The 20097-nt window shown below is 47.0% G+C and overlaps 1 protein-coding gene across 5 annotated transcripts in view; it reads left to right on the forward strand.

Annotated features, from left to right (window-relative positions):
• The first annotated feature begins 426 nt into the window (after positions 1–426).
• The window catches only part of RNPC3 (RNA binding region (RNP1, RRM) containing 3), an 85449-nt gene continuing 65778 nt past the window's right edge, over positions 427–20097 (forward strand). For 4 of the 5 annotated variants that reach the window (XR_015870117.1, XR_015870115.1, XR_015870116.1 and 1 more), the window contains exons 1-6: positions 472–661; positions 3688–3735; positions 11534–11649; positions 12696–12776; positions 15631–15742; positions 19517–19585. Coding sequence is in view for 2 of the 5 variants with exons in the window: in XM_088451299.1 (XP_088307425.1) it covers positions 524–661; positions 3688–3735; positions 11534–11649; positions 12696–12776; positions 15631–15742; positions 19517–19585 (564 nt within the window). In the remaining 3 variants the exon portion in view is untranslated. Of the gene's footprint in view, positions 662–3687; positions 3736–11533; positions 11650–12695; positions 12777–15630; positions 15743–19516; positions 19586–20097 lie in introns of all 5 variants that reach the window. The other variant, XM_088451300.1, reaches the window with a different exon arrangement.

The following is a 20097-nucleotide window of genomic DNA, read 5'->3' on the forward strand; positions in this document are numbered from 1 at the left end:
GCATACGCAGCTTGAGTACTCACTGCGTGCATTAAGACTTGCAGTTTCTGCGACAGGTCAGACCTGCTGTAATTGTGCGTGAGGGCCAATGTTACTAAATGTTCCCAATGTATACGCAGGACTTCAAGGTATTACGGTTGTGAGATAGTGGTAGTGGACATCTCTATGCTGGCTGGGCGACAGCTTTGTGATTACATTCATTAGCAGATTTTCGCTGCAGACCTCCATGTGAAATTGCAGCTACAAAGGCTTCAGTTTTATATGCAGCATTTACTCAAAATCCTTCACTGAAAACGAGGCAATTTTTTAATCTTTCGATGCATCTCATAAAGAAGTCGCAAGGTGGCGGTGTTGTGCTTGTCACCGGTAACCTCAAGATGGTGGTGGTTGGCAGTTAGTTTGTTACTTCAAAGTAATCCCAATATGGCCGCTGGATGCCAAATCTCGCAGACTGTATACTCTGAAATCTCGTGGCCTGGACGGATCACGGAAGTTTTTGTGTTTGGAATGGAGAGATGAACAAATGGAGACTATGGAGAGGAAAACACTGCTGGTTCGCCATCTCCCGCCTGATCTGAGCCCAGATGATCAGAGAATACTGCTGGAGAAGAGCGGAGCTGAAAGCGTTCGTATATGTTCTGGGAGAACCCGGGGAAGCTTGGTGAGAGATGGAACATGCAGAGGCTGGGGAAAGGGATGGTGGCCGTCATATACAGAATCTGAGGAGAGAGTGGGGGACGGGACAATAGGTAGCAGGGCAATATACAGAGGATGTGGACATTTGCAGAGGCTGTGGAAATAGGTAGGGGGGGGACATATACAGAGGCTGTGGAAATAGGAATGTGGACATATACAGAGGCTGTGGACAGAGGTGAGGGGGCATATACAGAGACAGTGGTGGGGGGCATATAAAGAGGCTGTGCACAGAGGTGAGGGGGGCATATACAGAGGCCGTGGACAGAGGTGAGGGGGGCATATACAGAGACAGTGGTGGGGGGCATATACAGAGGCTGTGGACAGAGGTAGTGGGGGACATATACATAGGCTGTGGACAGAGGTAGTGGGGGACATATACAGAGGCTGTGGACAGAGGTAGTGGGGGACATATACAGAGGCTGTGGACAGAGGTAGTGGGGGACATATACAGAGGCTGTGGACAGAGGTAGTGGGGGACATATACAGAGGCTGTGGACAGAGGTAGTGGGGGACATATACAGAGGCTGTGGACAGAGGTAGTGGGGGACATATACAGAGGCTGTGGACAGAGGTAGTGGGGGACATATACAGAGGCTGTGGACAGAGGTAGTGGGGGACATATACAGAGGCTGTGGACAGAGGTAGTGGGGGACATATACAGAGATAGTGGTGGGGGACATATACAGAGGCTGTGGACAGAGGTGGTGGGAGAGCATATACAGAGGCTGTGGAAAAGTGGTAGAGGGAGACATATACAGAGATTGTGGAAATAGGTAGGGGACATATACAGAGACTGTGGACAGAAGTGGGAGGGCATATACAGAGGCTGTGGATGAGAGATGGCAAGTGAGTGTCTCAACACAATGACTCGAAACGTACGAATGTACGAATGATTCGAGTCACTCAAAGTGCCCACACACTTACCGATGTACTCACGATCCGACGATGTGTTCAATTTCCCTTGAAACTCTCCCCGGCAGCTCTGAACACGATATGCTGTCCAGTCTAAATCTGATCTCCTGCAGCCAGAGTTTTTAACAGTGCTTTTGTGTCTAGATTGTCAGATCTGCTGTACTGCACTGCAGATCTGAAGATACGATGTGCGACCTGCGGGGGCGCACATCGCATCGTGATCGTGAGTGGGGACTCACGAGTTGGGCATTTTTTACCCGATCTGTCTTTCCAATATATCTGAATCGGCCAGATCGGGAAAAAAATCGCTATGTGTGTGGGCACCTTCACTGGTGTATCGAGACAATCACCTCCCTAGCCTCTCTGTCAGTGGGAGCCAGAGTGGGTTGCAGCTCCGCCCCCTACACTGCTGATCCGACCTGATCATACTTCTACACTGAGTCAGATCAGAAATATGATCAGGGCGGATGGATCAGCAGTGTAGAGGGCGGAGCTGTCAGCGACTCACTCTGAGTCGCACTGCTACTGCCAGGGCTCGGGGGGAGTGCACTGACTCAGGAGAGTCAGTGCAGAAACTTGATCTGCACTGCTGGGCTGTGGGGGGCGGAGCTGTCAGCGACTCACTCAGAGTCGCTGGCACCTCTGCTTCCTACAGCTCTAAAGAGCCATGTCCCGAGACACTTCACTGAGTTGAGCCATGTGGTTCAACTCAGTGCAGTGAATCGTTCTGCCCATCCCTACTGTGGACAGAGGGGGGGGGGGGGGTGGCATAAACAGGGACTGTGGATAGAGGTGGAAGGGGGACATATACAGAGGCTGTGGACAGAAGTTGAGGGACATATATGGGTGTGGTATAAAAGATAGACAGTTAAAGAGTCTACATTGTCTAGATAGACATCAACATTTAGACAGGCAATAGGTCGACAGGGACAAATCATTGACAGGTACAAATAGTCGACACAAATGGTCAACACACAAATGGTTGACACATTTTTTTTCTAAATGTAATCTTCACCCTAACCCTTCCTTCTGGTGCATAACCCTACCATCAGGGTAGGTGCCTCACCCTAACCCTTCTTCCTGGTGCCTAATCGCCGGGGTTAGACCCTAACCCTCCAGTAAGTCCCTAACCCTAAAAAAAAATAATGTCAGCCATTTGTATCTGTCGGCTTTCTTCCATGTCGACATTTTGTCCTTGTCGACATATTGCCTGTCTAACATCTGGTGCCTATCTAAACATTGTCGACATTTTAACTGTCTATTTATAGTCCGGAACCCGATATATACAGAGGCTGTGGACAGAGGTGGGATGGACATATAAAACGGCTGAGGACAGTAGTGGGGGGGATATATACAAACAGTCTGGAGAGAGTTGTGCACATATACACAGGCTGAGAACAGAGGTCAGGGAATACAGGCTTACAGAGGCTGAGAACAAGGGTGGGGGAGGGACATATATGCTGATGAGAGTGGTGGGGGGGCATATACTGAGGAGAGAGGTAGGGAGGACATGTACAGGGGCTGAGGACAGAGGTTGGGGGGACATGGACAGAGGCTTATAACAGGTTGGGGGGACATAGACAGAGAGTAATGACAGGTCATGGGGAGGCATACAGAATATAGGGGGACTGATGTTCAAGACAGAGGACATTTGCACAGGCTGATGGGAGTGATGGAGAAGATATAAATGGGCTGGTTGGAGAGAGACTAAGGACATTTATTGAAGCTGATGAGCAAGATGGAAGGATTTATACAGAAGCTGATGGGAATTATGAAAAGACTTACAGAGACGGATGAGTGAGAAGAAGAGGACATATACAGAGGCAGATAAGAACTGGGGGTTGGAAAATATACACAGGTACTGATGGTAGAGTTAGGGAAACATATATAATGGCTGATGACGGATACAGAGAAATGGTGGGGTTGTATACCCCACCAGAGGCTTATGCGAGAGATATGGTGGATACATTATGTAGGCTGCAAGAGTTTGGCAAAAAAGGAGTGGGTAGTAATAAGACAGTTAGCTTTTGTATATGTATGCAAGCAGTGCCCTAAAAACCTATAATGTTTTTGTTTCAGAAACATGTGGCTTATGCGACATACCCAAATAAATTTGCAGCTGCAAAGGTTTGTGAACTTAAGTCCTACACAACTATATACATGATATTGGATAAAATTTTGTTAAGATTTATGCAAAATATCAAGTTTATGTACCATCTGCGCTGTTAAGGTGAGTGGAACGACTGTACGATTACAACATTGTAATCGTACAATCGTTCATCACCCTGTGCAGTGGACGATATGTCGTTCAGTGCAGGCACCCTCCCTCATCCTCGAACATGCACAACCTGTTGATATCGGCTGGTTAGCCTGCATGTACAGGCGATGATGGATGTCGAAAACGACCAGCTGGAGCTCGCATCGCTGGTTGTTTTCAACATTTTACTGCACGATTTTGAAACGATTAATGAGCGATGGAACGATAACCATGTCGTAATCGTTCATTTTAATCGTCTAGTGCAGGGATGGGGAACCTCAGGCCCGGTGGGCCTTATAAGGAATCATTTGGTCTGGCCATCTGAGCTTTCTACTTCAGGGTCCATAGGGGGTCCACAGGATTGACCTTGGGGTATAGCTGGATCTGGATCCAGGGGCACCACGCAGTTAAAGATTTGCTGCTCCCAGGATGCACTTGGGTCCGTCCTCCTCTATACCCCGCCCCCGAGCCACAGGCACCTCAGTTTTAGTTGGTGCCTGGCCGGAGTCGTGTCACCCTGGGCAGTGGGGCTGCATAAGCAGCCCCTAAGCTTTATTTTTATTTTTTAAAAAGATTTTATTTATTTATTTTTTACTTCTTCAGAGCGGCAGCATCAGACTGTCCATCTGGACGTCCACGCTGGCGCTGCGACGCCAGTACTGATCTGGGGATCGCAGCGGGACCCCGGAGTCAGTACTAGCGTGGCTCTGGGAGCTCTCACTGACTGCTGCCGGATTCTACGGGGCTAGGTAAGCCGCGTGCAGCGCTTCGCGCTGCGTGCGGGGATGAAAGGCAGTCTTTAGCCGACGGTCTCTGGGGTCAGACCGGCGGCGCTAGTAGCGGCGGCGGGCTCCCCCTGCATCAGGAATACCCCGCGTGACCGCTGGACCACCGGGGTGTAAGGTCCGGAAGGGAACCGGCATCCCTGGGTATTAATTACTAGCCAGGGGAGGCAGCCTTCCCTGGTTTAGCGGCTCCTCCCCTCAGCCCAGCACGTCTTCTCTCATGCGTGCTGGCGTCGCTGGGCTGTTCTCTCTCTCGGCCACTCCTCCTCAGAGCTCTCCGGCGGCCATCTTCTCAGGGCAGCAACGCAGAGCTCCCAGGCGGTATCAAGTGGACCGGTCCCCCTGCGTACCTCTCCCCTGCAAAGGACAGTGTTCGCAGCGCTATAGCCCTCCCAGACACTGAATCTGGGAGGTTGATTGTAGCTGAAAGTGCAGTGAGTATAACTTCTCTGCATGGTATGTGACTTTTGCTAGTGCTGCTGTCTGTGACTTATTTGTACTTACTGTCAGCTTATACCTATCCCTTTCCTTCTCCTACGGCCCGCAGGTGCGTGGGGGAGAGGTGTTCTTTCTGTGTACCTCACTTATGTAGATCTACGTATTTGTGAGGTCCGTCACATACAGTGGTGTGCAACGCAGTTCCATATTGTGGGCTGTTTGTGTTGCATACTTGGGAGTGCGCAGGTGTTATACGCCTTACCTCGTTTTGGTGATACTCTTTTATTGCAAAAGTTTTGGTGTCATGTCTGATAAGGAGAATGAGCGCTCCGTGGCTCCTGTGTTGTTTTCCTGCCGGAGCTGTTCGGCAGGGGTTGATGAGGTGGATTTGTATCAGGACGGTCTGTGCGGACGGTGCCAGATGGTACCTGGTCCCTCTAAACCCCCGGTGGCGCAGGTTCCTCCTTGGGCGATGTTTACACAAGTGCTGGTGTCAATCGCGGACTGGCTTGCGGTCCCGCCTGCGGTCCCTTCTAGGGCGTTGCCCCAGCCTACCATCCCCCGTTCCTCGGGGGTTACGCATCTGGTGCAGTCTCCTCCCGGGTCTCAGACTGTGGGTCCTTATGCGGGATTGCCTATATACGTGCAGTCTCCCACAGTGACGCAGCAGTCAATGGTACCCTTTCAGGGGTATCCTCAGACGGTACCCCTCCCTGAGTGGATGTCCTCTCCAGCTCTGTTCAGAGCCTGGCGGCCTCGTCATCAGCTTTTCAATCAATGTTGCACAGTGATTTGCCCCCAAAGGCGTCCAAGCGACCTGTTCCGGCTTCACTGGCGGCGCAGTTCACGGACGTGTCTTCGGATGACGGAGAGATCCATGAGGACTCTGACTCGGATGCCGGGGCCCAGGAGGTGGAGGCTAAGGCCTGATTCAGACCCGTTCGCAAGCGCTGAGCGCTCGCAAGCGGGTCGATGGTTCCCTAGTGAGAATGCGCACGACGTGTGCGAGACCCGGATAGCGACAGCCAAGCTGTCGCTCCAGGTCTCGCACCAAAGGGGGCGTGCTGTCGATGGTGAGTGACAGCACGCCCCCTTTGGTGGGCGTATCGAGGGCGTGGCTGTCACTCACCATCGACAGCACGCCCCCTTTAATGTGCCGGCTTTGGTTAGGGCGGTGCGGGCCATCCTTCATATAGAGGAGGATGCGCCGGCTCCCAGGTCAAAGTACCCTAATTTTAAAAAGGCCAAAGTAGCTTCGACTGTTTTTCCCCTGTCCGACCAGTTGACGGATCATATGGCAGGGGCCTGACAGTTGCCCAGCAAGAGATTCCAACCGCAGAAATGGCAGGCTTCCAACTATCCTTTTCCTGAGGCTCATTGCAGGAAATGGGAAACTCCACCTGCGGTGGATTCCCATGTCACCCGCTTAATTAAAAGTGCTACGTTGCCTTTGCCGTCGATCTCCTCTCTGAAAGATCCCACGGACAGGAAGGTGGAGACTTGTTTAAAGTCTATCTACTCTCTCTCTGGGGCTGTGGCCCGTCCGTTCATGACCATCTCTTGGGTGGCTAAGGCCATCGAGAGCTGGGCCAACGCTTTAGAGGATACCTTTCCGGATGATGCTCCGGATATTCAGAGAGTGTTGATAGGACAAATGAGGGATGCGGCTTCCTACATTGGGGAAGCATCGTTGGATGCAAGCTTGCTGACCTCTAGGGTGTCGGCGGCAGCTGTGTCGGCGCATCGGTCCTTGTGGCTGCGGTCTTGGAGAGCTGACGCAGACTCCAAAAAGGGCCTGGTGGCCTTACCTTTTAATGGAGAGTTGCTATTTGGTCCAGACTTGGACAAAATAGTGGATACTCTAGCTAAGTCTAAATCAGCCTTCCTCCCTTCGGCTTCTGCACCTACCAAAGTACGGAGCTCTACTTTTCGGTCCTTTCGGGTTCAGGGCAAGGCAAAAGGTCAATCCTTCCCGAGGCAGTCGGCGACCAAGGTCGCTTCTAAGCCCAAGAAGCTGGCCTGGAGTGCCAGGCGCCCTTCTTCCAAGCAGGAGGATAAACCTTCTGCCTGATGGGACGGGCCTCCCTCTGGGGACCCCAGAGTGGGAGGCCGACTTCTTCAATTTGCCCAGTGCTGGCACAATACCACCACGGATGCCTGGGTTCGAGAAGTGATCTCCCAGGGTTACGCCCTGTCTTTTCGGCACAGACCGCCCCACCAGTTTTTCTGCACAAGTCCTTCTCTGGACCAAACCAAGGCTTTACAGATTCAGGAGGCTATAGAGTCCTTGCTGAAAGCAGGGGTCATTCTTCCCGTTCCTCAATCACAACGAGGGACCTTGTACTATACTACTCTGTTTCTGCTGCAGAAACCCAATGGTTCTCATCGCCCTATCCTCAATTTGAAGTCTCTGAGCAAATTCCTCTAGTTCCCAAATTCAGGATGGAAATGTTACGTTCCATCATTCTGGCGATGGAACCTGGGGTTTACATGGTGTCCCTGGATATCCAGGACGCCTACCTCCATGTTCCGATAGCACCTGCGCACCAGCAGTATCTGAGGTTCGCTATCCTTCAGCATCATTATCAGTTCCGGGCGCTACCCTTTGGCCTCTCCATGGCACCGAGGGTATTCACAAAGGTTATGGCAATCATGGCCGCACATCTTCGGAACCAGAATGTGCGGCTGCTGCCGTATCTGGACGACCTCCTGTTGCTGGCGATCTCCCCGGAGGTACTGCTTCAACATCTCCACCTGACGATCGCTTGCCTGCAAGCGCACAGGTGGTTGATAAATTGGAGAAAGTCCTCCCTGATTCCATCACAACGGACGGTTCGTTTGGGATCCCTGTTGGATTCTCGTCAGCAAAGGATTTTCCTGACTCCGGAGAAGGTCTCCTCCCTACAGCTGCGGATACGCAGTTGCCTGAGCAGTTGCCGCCTGTCGGTCCATTCAGCTATGAGAGTTCTGGGGTCCAGGCTGTCGACGTTCGACATGGTGGAATTTGCCCAGTTCCACTCCTGGCCCCTGCAGGGGCTGATTCTATCGGCATGGAACGGGTTACCTCACCGGATCCGCTCTCAGATGCTGGTGTTGTCCCCGAAGGTTCGGCAGTCTTTGGCTTGGTGGCTTCAGACAGCTCATCTGGTCGAGGGGCGTCCCTTTTGGATCCCGGACTGGGTCCTACTCACGACGGATGCCAGTCTCCGGGGTTGGGGGGCAGTGACCGGCTCATTGTCGCTTCAGGGTCGTTGCTCAGTGGAAGAAGCTCTTCTCCCCATCAACGTCCTGGAACTGAGGGCAGTATACAGGGCCCTGCAGTCGTCCGGCCCCGCTCTTCACGGAAGGGCGGTTCAGGTGCAGTCCGACAACGCCACCACGGTGGCGTATATCAACCACCAAAGAGGAACTCGCAGTCGGGCTTCGATGTCGGAGGTGTCTCGCATCCTTGTTTGGGCGGAGTGCCACATTTCAGCGATCTCGGCGGTCTTCATCCCCGGAGTCCTCAAGAGGTGGACTTCCTCAGCCGCCACGACGTGCATCCCGGGGAATGGTCGCTTCACCCAGAGGTGTTTCAGCTACTCGTGGACAGATGGGGGCTGCCGGAGCTGGGTTTGATGGCCTCCCGTCACAATCACAAGTTGCCCGTTTACGGGTCAAGGACAAGAGACGCAGGCGCATGTCTGGTGGACGCGCTGTCGGTGAAAATGGACGTTTCACCTGGCGTACCTGTTTCCTCCGATATCCCTACTTCCTCGGGTCCTGCGGAAATTCAAGCAGGACGGCGGCACTCTCATGCTGGTGGCTCTGGCGTGGTACTCCGATCTGAGGAGCCTCTCCATCGATGCTCTGTACCTTCTTCCTCAGCGGCGGGACCTGTTGTCTCAGGGGCCCTGCCTTTACCCGGATCTGGGTCGGCTGTCTTTGACGGCGTGGCTCTTGAGACAGCCGTCTTGAGGTCTCGGGGTTTCTCCAGTTCGGTTATTGGTACCATGCTCGGGGCACGCAAGCCTGCTTCCGCACGGATTTACCACAGGCTGTGGCGCACTTACTTTCAGTGGTGTGAGTCCAGAAGCTATGATCCTCAGGTGTTCCGAGTTTCTAGAATCTTGGAATTTCTTCAATCAGGTTTGGACCTCGGCTTGTTCACACCTTTTTCCAAGGTGTTCTCATGATCCAGCCTCCCTTCGTGCCTCCTGTGGCTCCTTGGGACTTGGCGGTGGTACTACGGGTCCTGCAGGGCCCTCCTTTTGAGCCTCTTGAGTCGGTGGAGTTCAAGTGGTTGACGTTTAAGACAATTTTTCTCTCGCAGAGTTGGGGGCGCTTTCCTGTCGTCCCCCTTTTCTGATTTTTCACCAGGACAGAGCGGTGCTCCGCACTCGTCCTGAGTTTTTACCTAAAGTGGTTTCGAAGTTCCACCTCAATCAGAAACTTGTTGTGCCAGCTTTTCAGTTTCCTGATCTTTCAGCTGGTGAGGCTTCCTTAGATGTAGTCCGTGCGCTTAGAATCTATGTGGACCGGACTGCTTCTGTTAGGAAGTCTGATTCATTGTTTGTCCTCTTTGGTTTTCACAGGAGGGGTTGGCCTGCCAACAAACAAATGTTAGCCCGTTGGCTTTGTTCCGTTATTTGTGAAGCTTATGCACAGGACGGTTTACCTGTGCCGGCCTCTGTTAAGGCTCATTCCACTCGTTCTGTGGGTCCCTCTTGGGCTGCTAGACGTGTTGCCTCTGCTGTTCAGCTGTGTAAGGTGGCCACTTGGTCTTCAATTCAGACGTTTTTGAGGTTTTATGCGTTTGACACCTTCGCCTCTCAGGATGCATCCTTATGGCGCCGGGTCCTCCTTTCAGCACAGGAGCATCCCCGCCCTTAGTTGAACTGCTTTGGGACATCCCCAAGGTCAACCCTGTGCACCCCCTATGGACCCTGAAGTAGAAAACAAGAGATATGGTAATAACTTACCTTTGTTATCTCTGTTTCTACGAAGTCCTTAGGGTCCACAGGGCGCCCGCCCTGACGCACCTGGCTTCATATCGGCTATGTGACTGTTCACCGGTTTTCAGTCTCCCATTTCTGTGAGTATGGTTTCTTGTGTGTTCCAGTCTTCCTTCTCTCTGTTTCATCTCCTCCTCCGGCCTTGGCTGCTTACCAACTGAGGTGCCTGTGGCTCGGGGGTGGGGTATAGAGGAGGACGGACCCAATTGCATCCTGGGAGCAGCAAAGCTTTAACTGCGTGGTGCCCGTGGATCCAGATCCAGCTATACCCCAAGGTCAACCCTGTGAACCCTATGGACTTCGTAGAGACAGATATAACAAAGGTAAGTTCTTACCATATCTCTTGTCTTTTTTTCTGCTAGCCTCATCTGGATAGCACGGTGCCTATAATGGCACCCTGCAGCCAGAATCTATGCAGCAGTGCCTCCTGGAGTGTCCTCAGGATGCTCCAGGCATTGCTGTAATCACTGGCGATTGTGGCCCCGTCCCCATGTGACATCACACAGAGGGGGCGTGGCCTGCACTGGTCCCGCAAATAATGTTATATATATCATAATGGCCCTCGGCAGAAAAAAGGTTCCCCACCCCTGGTCTAGTGGATACGTGCCTTTATAACTAGCAATATATCCTTTTAATTCAGAGTGATATTAAATCAATATTTGCTGAAAAGGACAGACCATTGTCTGTGTATGTACTCATACCCTTTAGTGTTTGTATGTATTTCATGCTATATCTCTTTCAAAAATAGTTTTTTCTTTATTGCTGGTATATATAATGTTCATGCTTATTTCATTTTTAATCCATTTCATTATTTGATGTTTCCATGTATAATTAAGAACACCCAAAATAAAACTATATATCTCAGTGGGGGCGATTCATTTGTTTATAAGGCAGCGATAATTAGTGGGTGCCCAGTGTTGCAATTCAATTGTTCTGGTCACCCATTAATTATCACGGTCTTCAAGCCCAATTAGAGCACCAATACACTTTCTTGCACAGGGCACCAAAATGTCTAGCTACGACTCTGGTCCTAACCATGGGTTTATCGCACATTTTTGCTTGCACCTTCCTGAGGGTGCGAGCAGAAATGTCGGCGGCTATCACGGCCAAATGGAAAAACAATTTAATAGCTCCGTGGCGTGCCCTAAAAAAAATAGCCGCCTTATAAACAATTGAATCGACCCCAATGTGTTAAGCCAGTGCTTCTCAAATACCCCCAACAGGGCATGTTTTGTGGATTTCTTTAATCAGGTGAGTTACTCTATTTTGCTGGGTCAGTTATTCTCACCCCTGCTTCCACAGACATGACCTGTTGGGGGTACTGTAGAACCTATACTTTGTTAGAATAAGGGAAAAAATAGTTGTGTTTCAGTTAATGCTATTAAAACAAAGAATCTGTTCATAAAATTGTAATAGTTACTGGATAGTTGCATATTTGTGTCCATTCACAGGCTCTATCAGTGCTTCACCAGCTCACAGTATTAGGTCACACTCTCGTGGTTGAATATGCTAAGGAGAACCACATTCACTTACCAGACCAGCCTGCCTTCTCAACGAAAAATAAAAGGTTTGTAGATATTTATCAAATTAAATAAATAAAGACAAATGCAAATGGCTGACAGTTGTAAGAAACTTCTGCTATATAAGAGTTTGATTGCTATCTATGTACGGGATTAGTCGCAATGTACTGTTATACCGCTTTTCCACCAAAAACCCGGGTCTGACCTGGGTTTTCAGACATGGTTCCAACCCAGATCAGACCCAGGTCAGACACCGTTTACACAGCACCATCGATCTGGGTTATTCTCAGGTCAGCCCCGTTCACACTGAACCTGGGTCTGCCCTGTTAAACTTGTAAGGTCATAAAAAGTGGGTGACTGCTCCATAACCACCAATCAGCTCATTTTAGGCATGACCCAGGTCGGATAACCCGGATTATGCCTTTTACACTGCACCATTACCCAGGTCCATCCTGGGTCCAACCCTGTTAGCTACCTGGGTTGGATTCCCAGGTCACTTGAACCAGGTTATTTTTCAGGGACCCTTTTACACTGAGCTGCAACCCGGGTAGACCCAGCAAAAACCCAGGTTTTTGCTCTGGTTTAAAAGGGATATTAGTCAGATACACTCCTCAGAAGAATGTATCTAGCAGTTCTTGTAAATGTTCATTCAAAGAAATGGAAGTCCTTAATTCCTCAACTTGGCTCCCCACACTGTTGTTTAAACCTATGGTTCCCAAACTGGGTGCCTTGGGATACTTGCAGGGGTGCCTCAAGTTGGTGGTCTAGCACCAAATCAAATTATGGTCAATGTAAGAGGCAAAAACATAAAATATGTGGTCAAACAGAAGCGCAACCCTGCCCACCATCACACAACTGAAGCTTAGGGTAAGTAGTAAGCACAAGTTACCTAAGCCATCATTTTTTTCCTGAATTTCTCAATAACAAACTTTTGGCTTAAGGGTGCCATGAAACAAATGCTAATACTCTAGGGCGCCGTGAATCAAGAAAGTTTGGGAACCACTCTTTTAAAGTATTTGGCAGATTAGGTGTCTGGATAAATATTATGTGATATTATATCTGACTAATACCAGCTTCTTAACATTTTTTACAGCCGCGCTAAAGCAGATACAAGTAAAGACTCAAAGCTTCCAGATCAGGTCTCTATTGAGAGGGGAATAGCACCTAATCATGGGTTTGTATTTTATTTTCCTGTATATATCATAGGATAAATATGGTTCTAATGCTGTAATTTATATCCTTCGCTGTAATTGCAGTTTGCTGTGTCTATTTGTGACCACATCTCCTCCTCTTGTTGTCCATGTATTGGTTTAGTCACTGCATATATAGAAAGAACAATTCGATGAAGTAGCTCCTTGATTAAAATTGCTAACTGACTTGTTGGAGACCCTGTTTAAATCAAAGGTTCATCACCTTGTGACCCAGCCAAAATCTAGATTGGAAGCTCAAATTGACAGCATAATTATACAAGATTAATTTTGCATTCAGCTCTGCATGAATTTGTTTGGCACATAGAAAATTAGAACTCAAATTATGTAAAAATGTAATCTGTATATTGGCACATACTGCTTATATATTTTATTTTTAAAGATGTACTAATTCTATGGGGTCATTGGGGAGTTTGTATTATGAAACTCTCATACATTGCAAGAATGTGGTCATCCAAGAAATGCGAGATTCAATAAGAAATGGCAATTTACGGTCTTGTATCGTGGTTGCGTGACTTTTCTATAAAAAATGAACTGGAATAAGTGGGGAAACCTTCCTGGACCCCCAAAAAAGTGACAACTGAGATAACAGGGCAATATAGAAGGCTGTTAGTGATCATAAGGAAAGTACAGGATGTTCTTAAGAGGTGTGAAATGGCTGATTTTGCACTTTTTAATAACACTGGAAAAGTGATAGCAAACGAGTGTTTTTCATCAAAAAGTCTTTCCTGCATTTTTGGGGTACAGAAAAAAAATTTGTAAAGTGATTCTTCAGTGTTTTAGTACCGTCTTGTAAAAACTTGGAAAACTTTTTTGTAATCTCCCATCTGCAAATTTTAAAACCCCCTCTCCGATCATTACACCTCCTCCTGTCCCACATCATTTAACCTATAATTGAGCTTTTTAGAGAAATTTACCTGAACACTGACTTGTCTTTATTGGCCAAATTATTCTATTTAAACTCATCCAAGTGTGTGAATATTCATTGGGAGGGGTGTATTAGAGCTTCTGCACTATGGGCCTGATTCAGACCCGGACGCTTGCTATGGGCAGTTGTCGCCCGTCTGCGTACGCGTCGCAGTGCGCAAGCCAGTCATTGCGATCAGGATTCGTGCGCTCTTTGTACACAGACTGAGCGCTACTTTGAGTGACAGTGCTGTTTGTGGGTGTGAACGGAGTGGTGGTACGAACGCAGGCGTGTCTGGCCGTCAAAACGGAGTTTAATGGGCGTCCATAATTAGCATGGAGGCGTCATTGTACACGTCACTTGGTTGTATTTCAGCCTGCAGTGATCGCAGTGCTTGCGATGGGGTAGAGTCTACCTCAAGCGCTGTGTGCAGCCCCGATGGCTCTCGATGGTTCTGATTAATCATACACTTCCTGGAGATGACGAGTGCTAAGAAAGAAAAGTGGGTGTCTTTACACCGGCGTGCGCTCACTCTGCTGTTGCTCTCTAAATATAGAGGGCGTCCTTAAGCCAGACAGTGCGATCGCGGAATTTGCATACCCGGCCCCTAACAGCAGCGAGAGAGCGCAGCTTAGCGTCCGGGTCTGAATGAGCTCCTATGTTCTGACATTTATCTTAGGATAACAGGTTGGTTTTTTTTTCCCTGTCTTTTGACCTGCGCAGGGGGGTGTGCAGAAACATCCCCCCCCATAAATTTTCTCAGAAAAAGCAATTGGAGTTTGGAATTTGCAGTGCAAGTTTGCCGTGAGAACAGCTCGCAGGACCCAACTCACAATTGTTTCTTTTATTTTTGTGTAATGTAAATATGTAATGATGGGCATATAATACAATTAATTTGCCTTGTCTATTAAAGGTGTTGATAAAGCTGCTTTCTGAGTTAAATTTGCAATAACATAATCCACTTATCACTTTTGTAGTTGGCCAAACAGACTAATACTTCTGTTACATGACTCCGGTTATACAACTTCATGCTAAAAAATCTAATGAAAACAAAAAGTTGACAGACAAAAAAATTCTCCCACTCTTAATGGTTGTAGAATTGTTTTGTAGAAGGAGATTATGTTGTATATCTGTTACACGCAGCTGCTGGATGTACCATAGTTCAGCTGGTGTAAAACTGTACTAGTCTTAGCTCTCCATAGCTAGCTATTGTACAATGTGTGCTTGTTAAATATTAATGGAAAGGCCAAAGATTTTCCTGGAAACAATACGGTAAACAGTAGTTTTTTTAAGGTAGTTGTTGTGTAATATGCTTTTATTTGAATTAATTATTGTTTTAAAGATTTTTCCATCTTTGGGGGTAACAGCCACTTATACCCAAACACAGTGCACTAGTGAGTTTTCCTTTGGTCATTCAGCAATGCAAATATTTTGTTCTGTAGAGCAGAAAGAAAAAGTATTAATACTTCAAAAGGGTTTCCAACATTGGTCGGTGCATCCAAAAATATTTGCTCCAAAGTAGAGGCCCTACCCACAGTAGGTAGCATTGTGGTATTCTTATTTAGATTGCAGACTGACACAAATTTGAAATGACAGCTGACTCCTGACCAAATGGTCAGTTGTCATTTCAGTTAATTTCAATCCCTATATAACTAGCTGAAGTACCCGGCGTTGCCCGGGTTTAAATCTTCAAGTTATTAAGTTAGGCATCCCTTACCAATTGCCACCCCTCTGTGAAGATTTTATCCAAATCTATCCAGTGGAAGGTCCAGAACAGGCTCCGTGGGTCAAAGTTCTGTCCAGCGTACGCCAAGAAAGTGTTTTCTATTTGTGTTGTCATGAAGTTTACATTTTTTTTCCTGTTTCACCATTCGCCTGCTTTTTTTTGAAAATGTATATTTTCTTTTTCTCAGCCTTGTGTTCCCAATAAAATCCAGTTTGAAATACCTGTACCCCCCTCCTACAAGCAGCATTTTGGCAAACATTGCAAATGCCATGGCAAGTGTACCTAAATTCTATGTACAGGTAAAACTTTTCTCACTTATATGTGTGAGTGTATATAATATATATATATATATATATATATATATATATATATATATATATATATTTTTTATAGGCTTTGCTACCCACATCACACTAGATCAGGGGTGGCCAACCAGTCAGAGACAAAAAGCCCCAAAAATATGTGTAGTCAAGTTAAAGAGCCGAAGCATGCGCACGCACAAATTATGAGTGGCCTAGCTGTCACAAGGCCAAGCCCCATTTTTGTGCACACACCTTTGGTATGACATTTGCAGGAGCATGACCTTATGCAGGGCTCCCTGTAGTTGTGACCCATATTTGCAGGGCCCACTGTAGTTGTGCCCCAGCCCAGTACTTACCTCATCGGTTCCACGCTGTCGGGGCTTCCGCTGCCGTCCTGACTGGATCTAACTAGATCCAGCAGGTTTACAGGCTCCTCACATCCCGTCATGAAGTCACCCATGCACAGCATCACTGGGAACGCTAGCCTCTGAAGCGATCAAAGGCTTCTTTAGTTGCAGTGAGGGTCTGCCGAGCCGTAAGCCACATCACAAAAACAAAAGCCCTGGGTTGGCCACCCCTGCACTAGATTATTAAATAGATTATTTTGTGATCAATAGATCTGTCATTGGCTGCTGCTTTGCTATTGCTATAATAATTATGTAGTAGTATCTGACCGTGTGGGTGGTCATTGCCTTAAGCTGCATTAAGCACAGCACCAAATTAAGTAATGCATCGTTCAGCAAGTGCAGGCAGAAGAGTCCTCTGGTTCTGGACTAGCGCTGTATGGGTATTTTTGCTTTCCTTAAAGGATGGCTAAGCTTAAAATGAATGTAGATATTACAAGATACCCCTTATTTTTTGTTTAACCTCCTTTTTTTTTTTTTCTATTGACAAAATATGCTCATAAACCATCATCAAGTGTAGTGTTGTGCTTGTGAGCAGTGAAGAGAAAATGTAAGCTCATTAGTGATAGCTAATAGCATGTTACTAAAGTAGTTAGAGCAGTTCCCATAGGGTGTGCCTAAACCTGGCCTTTTCCTTTTACACACCACTCCCTGGAGGCAGGGCACACATAATAAGTGTAAAGTGAATCACCTTCTACCACTGTCATTATCTGTACTGTTAGCCATCCTTACTTTCTACATGCATCACAGTGCCATTATGTCCACTGTGGCTTCAACATCATAAACATAGGACCAGATTCTGAGTCTGATGCTGCAGTATTCATGTGTATGTCTTTTGCCGGTGTACAGCCATGTTTCTGAAAGTGCATGGACTGAGACACCCACTTTACCGATTTGTGCATCTTAAGACTCAACCATGGGTTACACTATCAAAACTTGCAACAACCCATTCTAGGTGCAGATTCTCCATCAGAGTATGGACTCCAGTGTGAGCAGTTAGACTCCTGAGTTCGCAATGACTGTAATGACAGGCCCATGATGCACCCATATAATGGATCGTCTTCATGCATCAAAATAGCCACTTCAGTCACTGCCCAGGGATGCTCATACATTTCCAATACACTTCAGATACCGTGCATCTCAATTAAAACCCCGCCTCTATATGTACACACTGTGGGATGCACGTGCTGTGCGACTTTTTAGCGACTTAGACGCACGCGCAGTTGAAAAACCTCAACCATTTGCGCTGATATCTGCATTACATGTAGCTCTGAATCTGCCCCAAAATGAGCTAAAGGCCTTAGGAGTTGTATCAATCTTTCTAATTTACAGTCAGGTGCATAAATATTGGGACATTGACAGAATTTTCATATTTTGGCCTCTATTCACCACCACTGGCTTTGAAATGAAACAAACAAGATGTGCTTTAACTGCAGACTTTCAGATTTAATTTGAGGGTAATTACATCCAAATCAGGTGAACGGTGTAGGAATTACAACGGTTTCTATATGTGCCTCCCAATTTTTAAGGGGCCAAAAGTAATGGGACAAACTAAACAATCCTATATCTAACTTTCACATTTTAATACTTTGTTGCAAATCCTGTGCAGGCAATTACAGCCTGAAGTCTGGAACGCATAGACATCACCAGACGCTAGGTTTTATCCCTGGTGATGCTCTGCCAGGCCTCTACTGCAAATGTCTTCAGTTCCTGCTTGTTCTTGGGGCATTTTCCCTTCAGTTTTGTCTTCATCAAGTGAAATGCATGCTCAATCAGATTCAGGTCAGGGGATTGACTTGGCCATTGCATAACATTCCACTTTTTAGCCTTAAAAACTCTTTGGTTGCTTTTGCAGTATGCTTCGTGTCGTTGTCCATCTGCACTGTGAAGCGCCGTCCAATGAGTTCTGAAGCATTTGACAATATGAGCATATAATATTGCCCGAAACACTTCAGAATTCATTCTGCTGCTTTTGTCAGCAGTCACATCATCAATAAATACAAGGGAACCAGTTCCATTGGCAACCATACATGCCCACGCCATGACACTACCACCACCATGCTTCACTGATGAGGTGGTATGTTTTGGATCATGAGCAGTTCCTTTCCTTCTCTTCTCTTCCCATCATTCTGGTACAAGTTGATCTTTGTCTCATCTGTCCATAGGATGTTGTTCCAGAACTCCTATGGCATTTTTAGATGTTGTTTGGCAAACTCTAATCTGGTCTTCCTGTTTTTGTGACTCACCAATGGTTTACATCTTGTGCTGAACCCTCTAAATTCACTCTTGTGAAGTCTTCTCTTGATTGTTGACTTTGACACATATACACCTACCTCCTGGAGAGTGTTCTTGATTTGGCCAACTGTTGTGAAGGGGTTTTTCTTTACCAGGGAAATAATTCTTCTGTCATCGACCACAGTTGTTTTCCGTGGTCTTCCGGGTCTTTTGGTGTTGCTGAGCTCTCTGGTGCGTTCTTTCTTTTTAAGAATGTTCCAAACAGTTGATTTGGCCACACCTAATGTTTTTGCTATCTCTCTGATGGGTTTGTTTTGATTTTTCAGCCTAATGATGGCTTGCTTCATTGATAGTGACAGCTCTTTGGATCTCATATTGAGAGTCGACAGCAACTGATTCCAAATGCAAATGTCACACCTAGAATCAACTCCAGACCTTTTACCTGCTTAATTGATAATGAAATAACAAGGGAATAGCCCACACCTGTCCATGAAATAGCTTTTGAGTTGATAGTCCCATTACTTTTGGCCCCTTAAAAAGTGGGAGGCACATATAGAAACTGTTGTAATTCCTACACCATTCACCTGATTTGGATGCAATTAACCTCAAATTAAATATGAAATCTGCAGTTAAAGCACATCTTGAGTGTTTCATTTCAAAGCCATTGTGGTGGTGAATAGAGGCAAACATATGAAAATTCTGTCAATGTCCCAATATTTATGCACCTGACTGTATGTCCACATAACCATCACACTTTGCTTTGACAGTTGTTAGAATGCCAGGGTTTTGGGTACAAATTTGCACCTTCATGTTTGTCTCCCGTCTCTCCATGTGTTGCCCTATATTGAAGTTGGTGGGGATAGAAGAATTTGTTGTTAATTGCATCATTTAAAGGTTCATAGTAGCACATAATATTTAATAAGAGGGGTGTGATGCCCTCTTGTTCGGTGACCTTTCCATCTATATGATCGAGTGAGGACAAGACCACATATCTGTTTTAGTATAATTAAATTAGATGTAGTACAGTAAATCTATTAATGTATGTGTCGATATGTGTGTGTACATATATAATATGCTTTTTGTTGCAATAGATATATGCTTGTTTTTAATTATTTGAACTTTGTTATGTTAGGTGTTACACTTGATGAATAAAATGAATCTACCAGCTCCCTTTGGACCACTTACTGCTCAACCTCCCCTGGTGAGTATCCCCGCTGCTGTGTACCATTCTGTGACTTAATTGAGACAATATAGCCTTCCTATTATTTGGAACTGGTTAAATTATCACCTGTTTGAGTAGTTTTGAAGCTAGCTATGTATATATTGTACCCACTTCTAAAGTGTGCATTGATGCTGTTCTTTGTTTCTACTTCAGGGTCCATAGGGTGTCCACAGGGTTGAACTTGGTGTATAGCTGGATCTGGATCCACGGGCACCACGCAATTAAAGCTTTGCTGCTCCCAGGATACACTTGGGTCCGTCCTCCTCTATACCCCGCCCCCGACCACAGGCACCTCAGTTTTAGTTGGTGCCCTGCCGGAGTCGGGTCACCCTGGGCAGTGGGGCTGCATAAGCAGCCCCTAAGCTATATTTAAATTTTTTTCAAAAAGAAGATTTTATTATTTTTTTTTTTTTTTACTATCATCAGAGCGGCAGTATAAGACTGTCCATCTGGACGTCCATGCTGCCGCTCCAACAGCCCCGCTGGCGCTG

The sequence above is a fragment of the Taudactylus pleione genome, unplaced genomic scaffold (genome assembly GCF_031769625.1).
Source record: "Taudactylus pleione unplaced genomic scaffold, aTauple2 ptg000546l, whole genome shotgun sequence".
Lineage (NCBI taxonomy): Eukaryota > Metazoa > Chordata > Amphibia > Anura > Myobatrachidae > Taudactylus > Taudactylus pleione.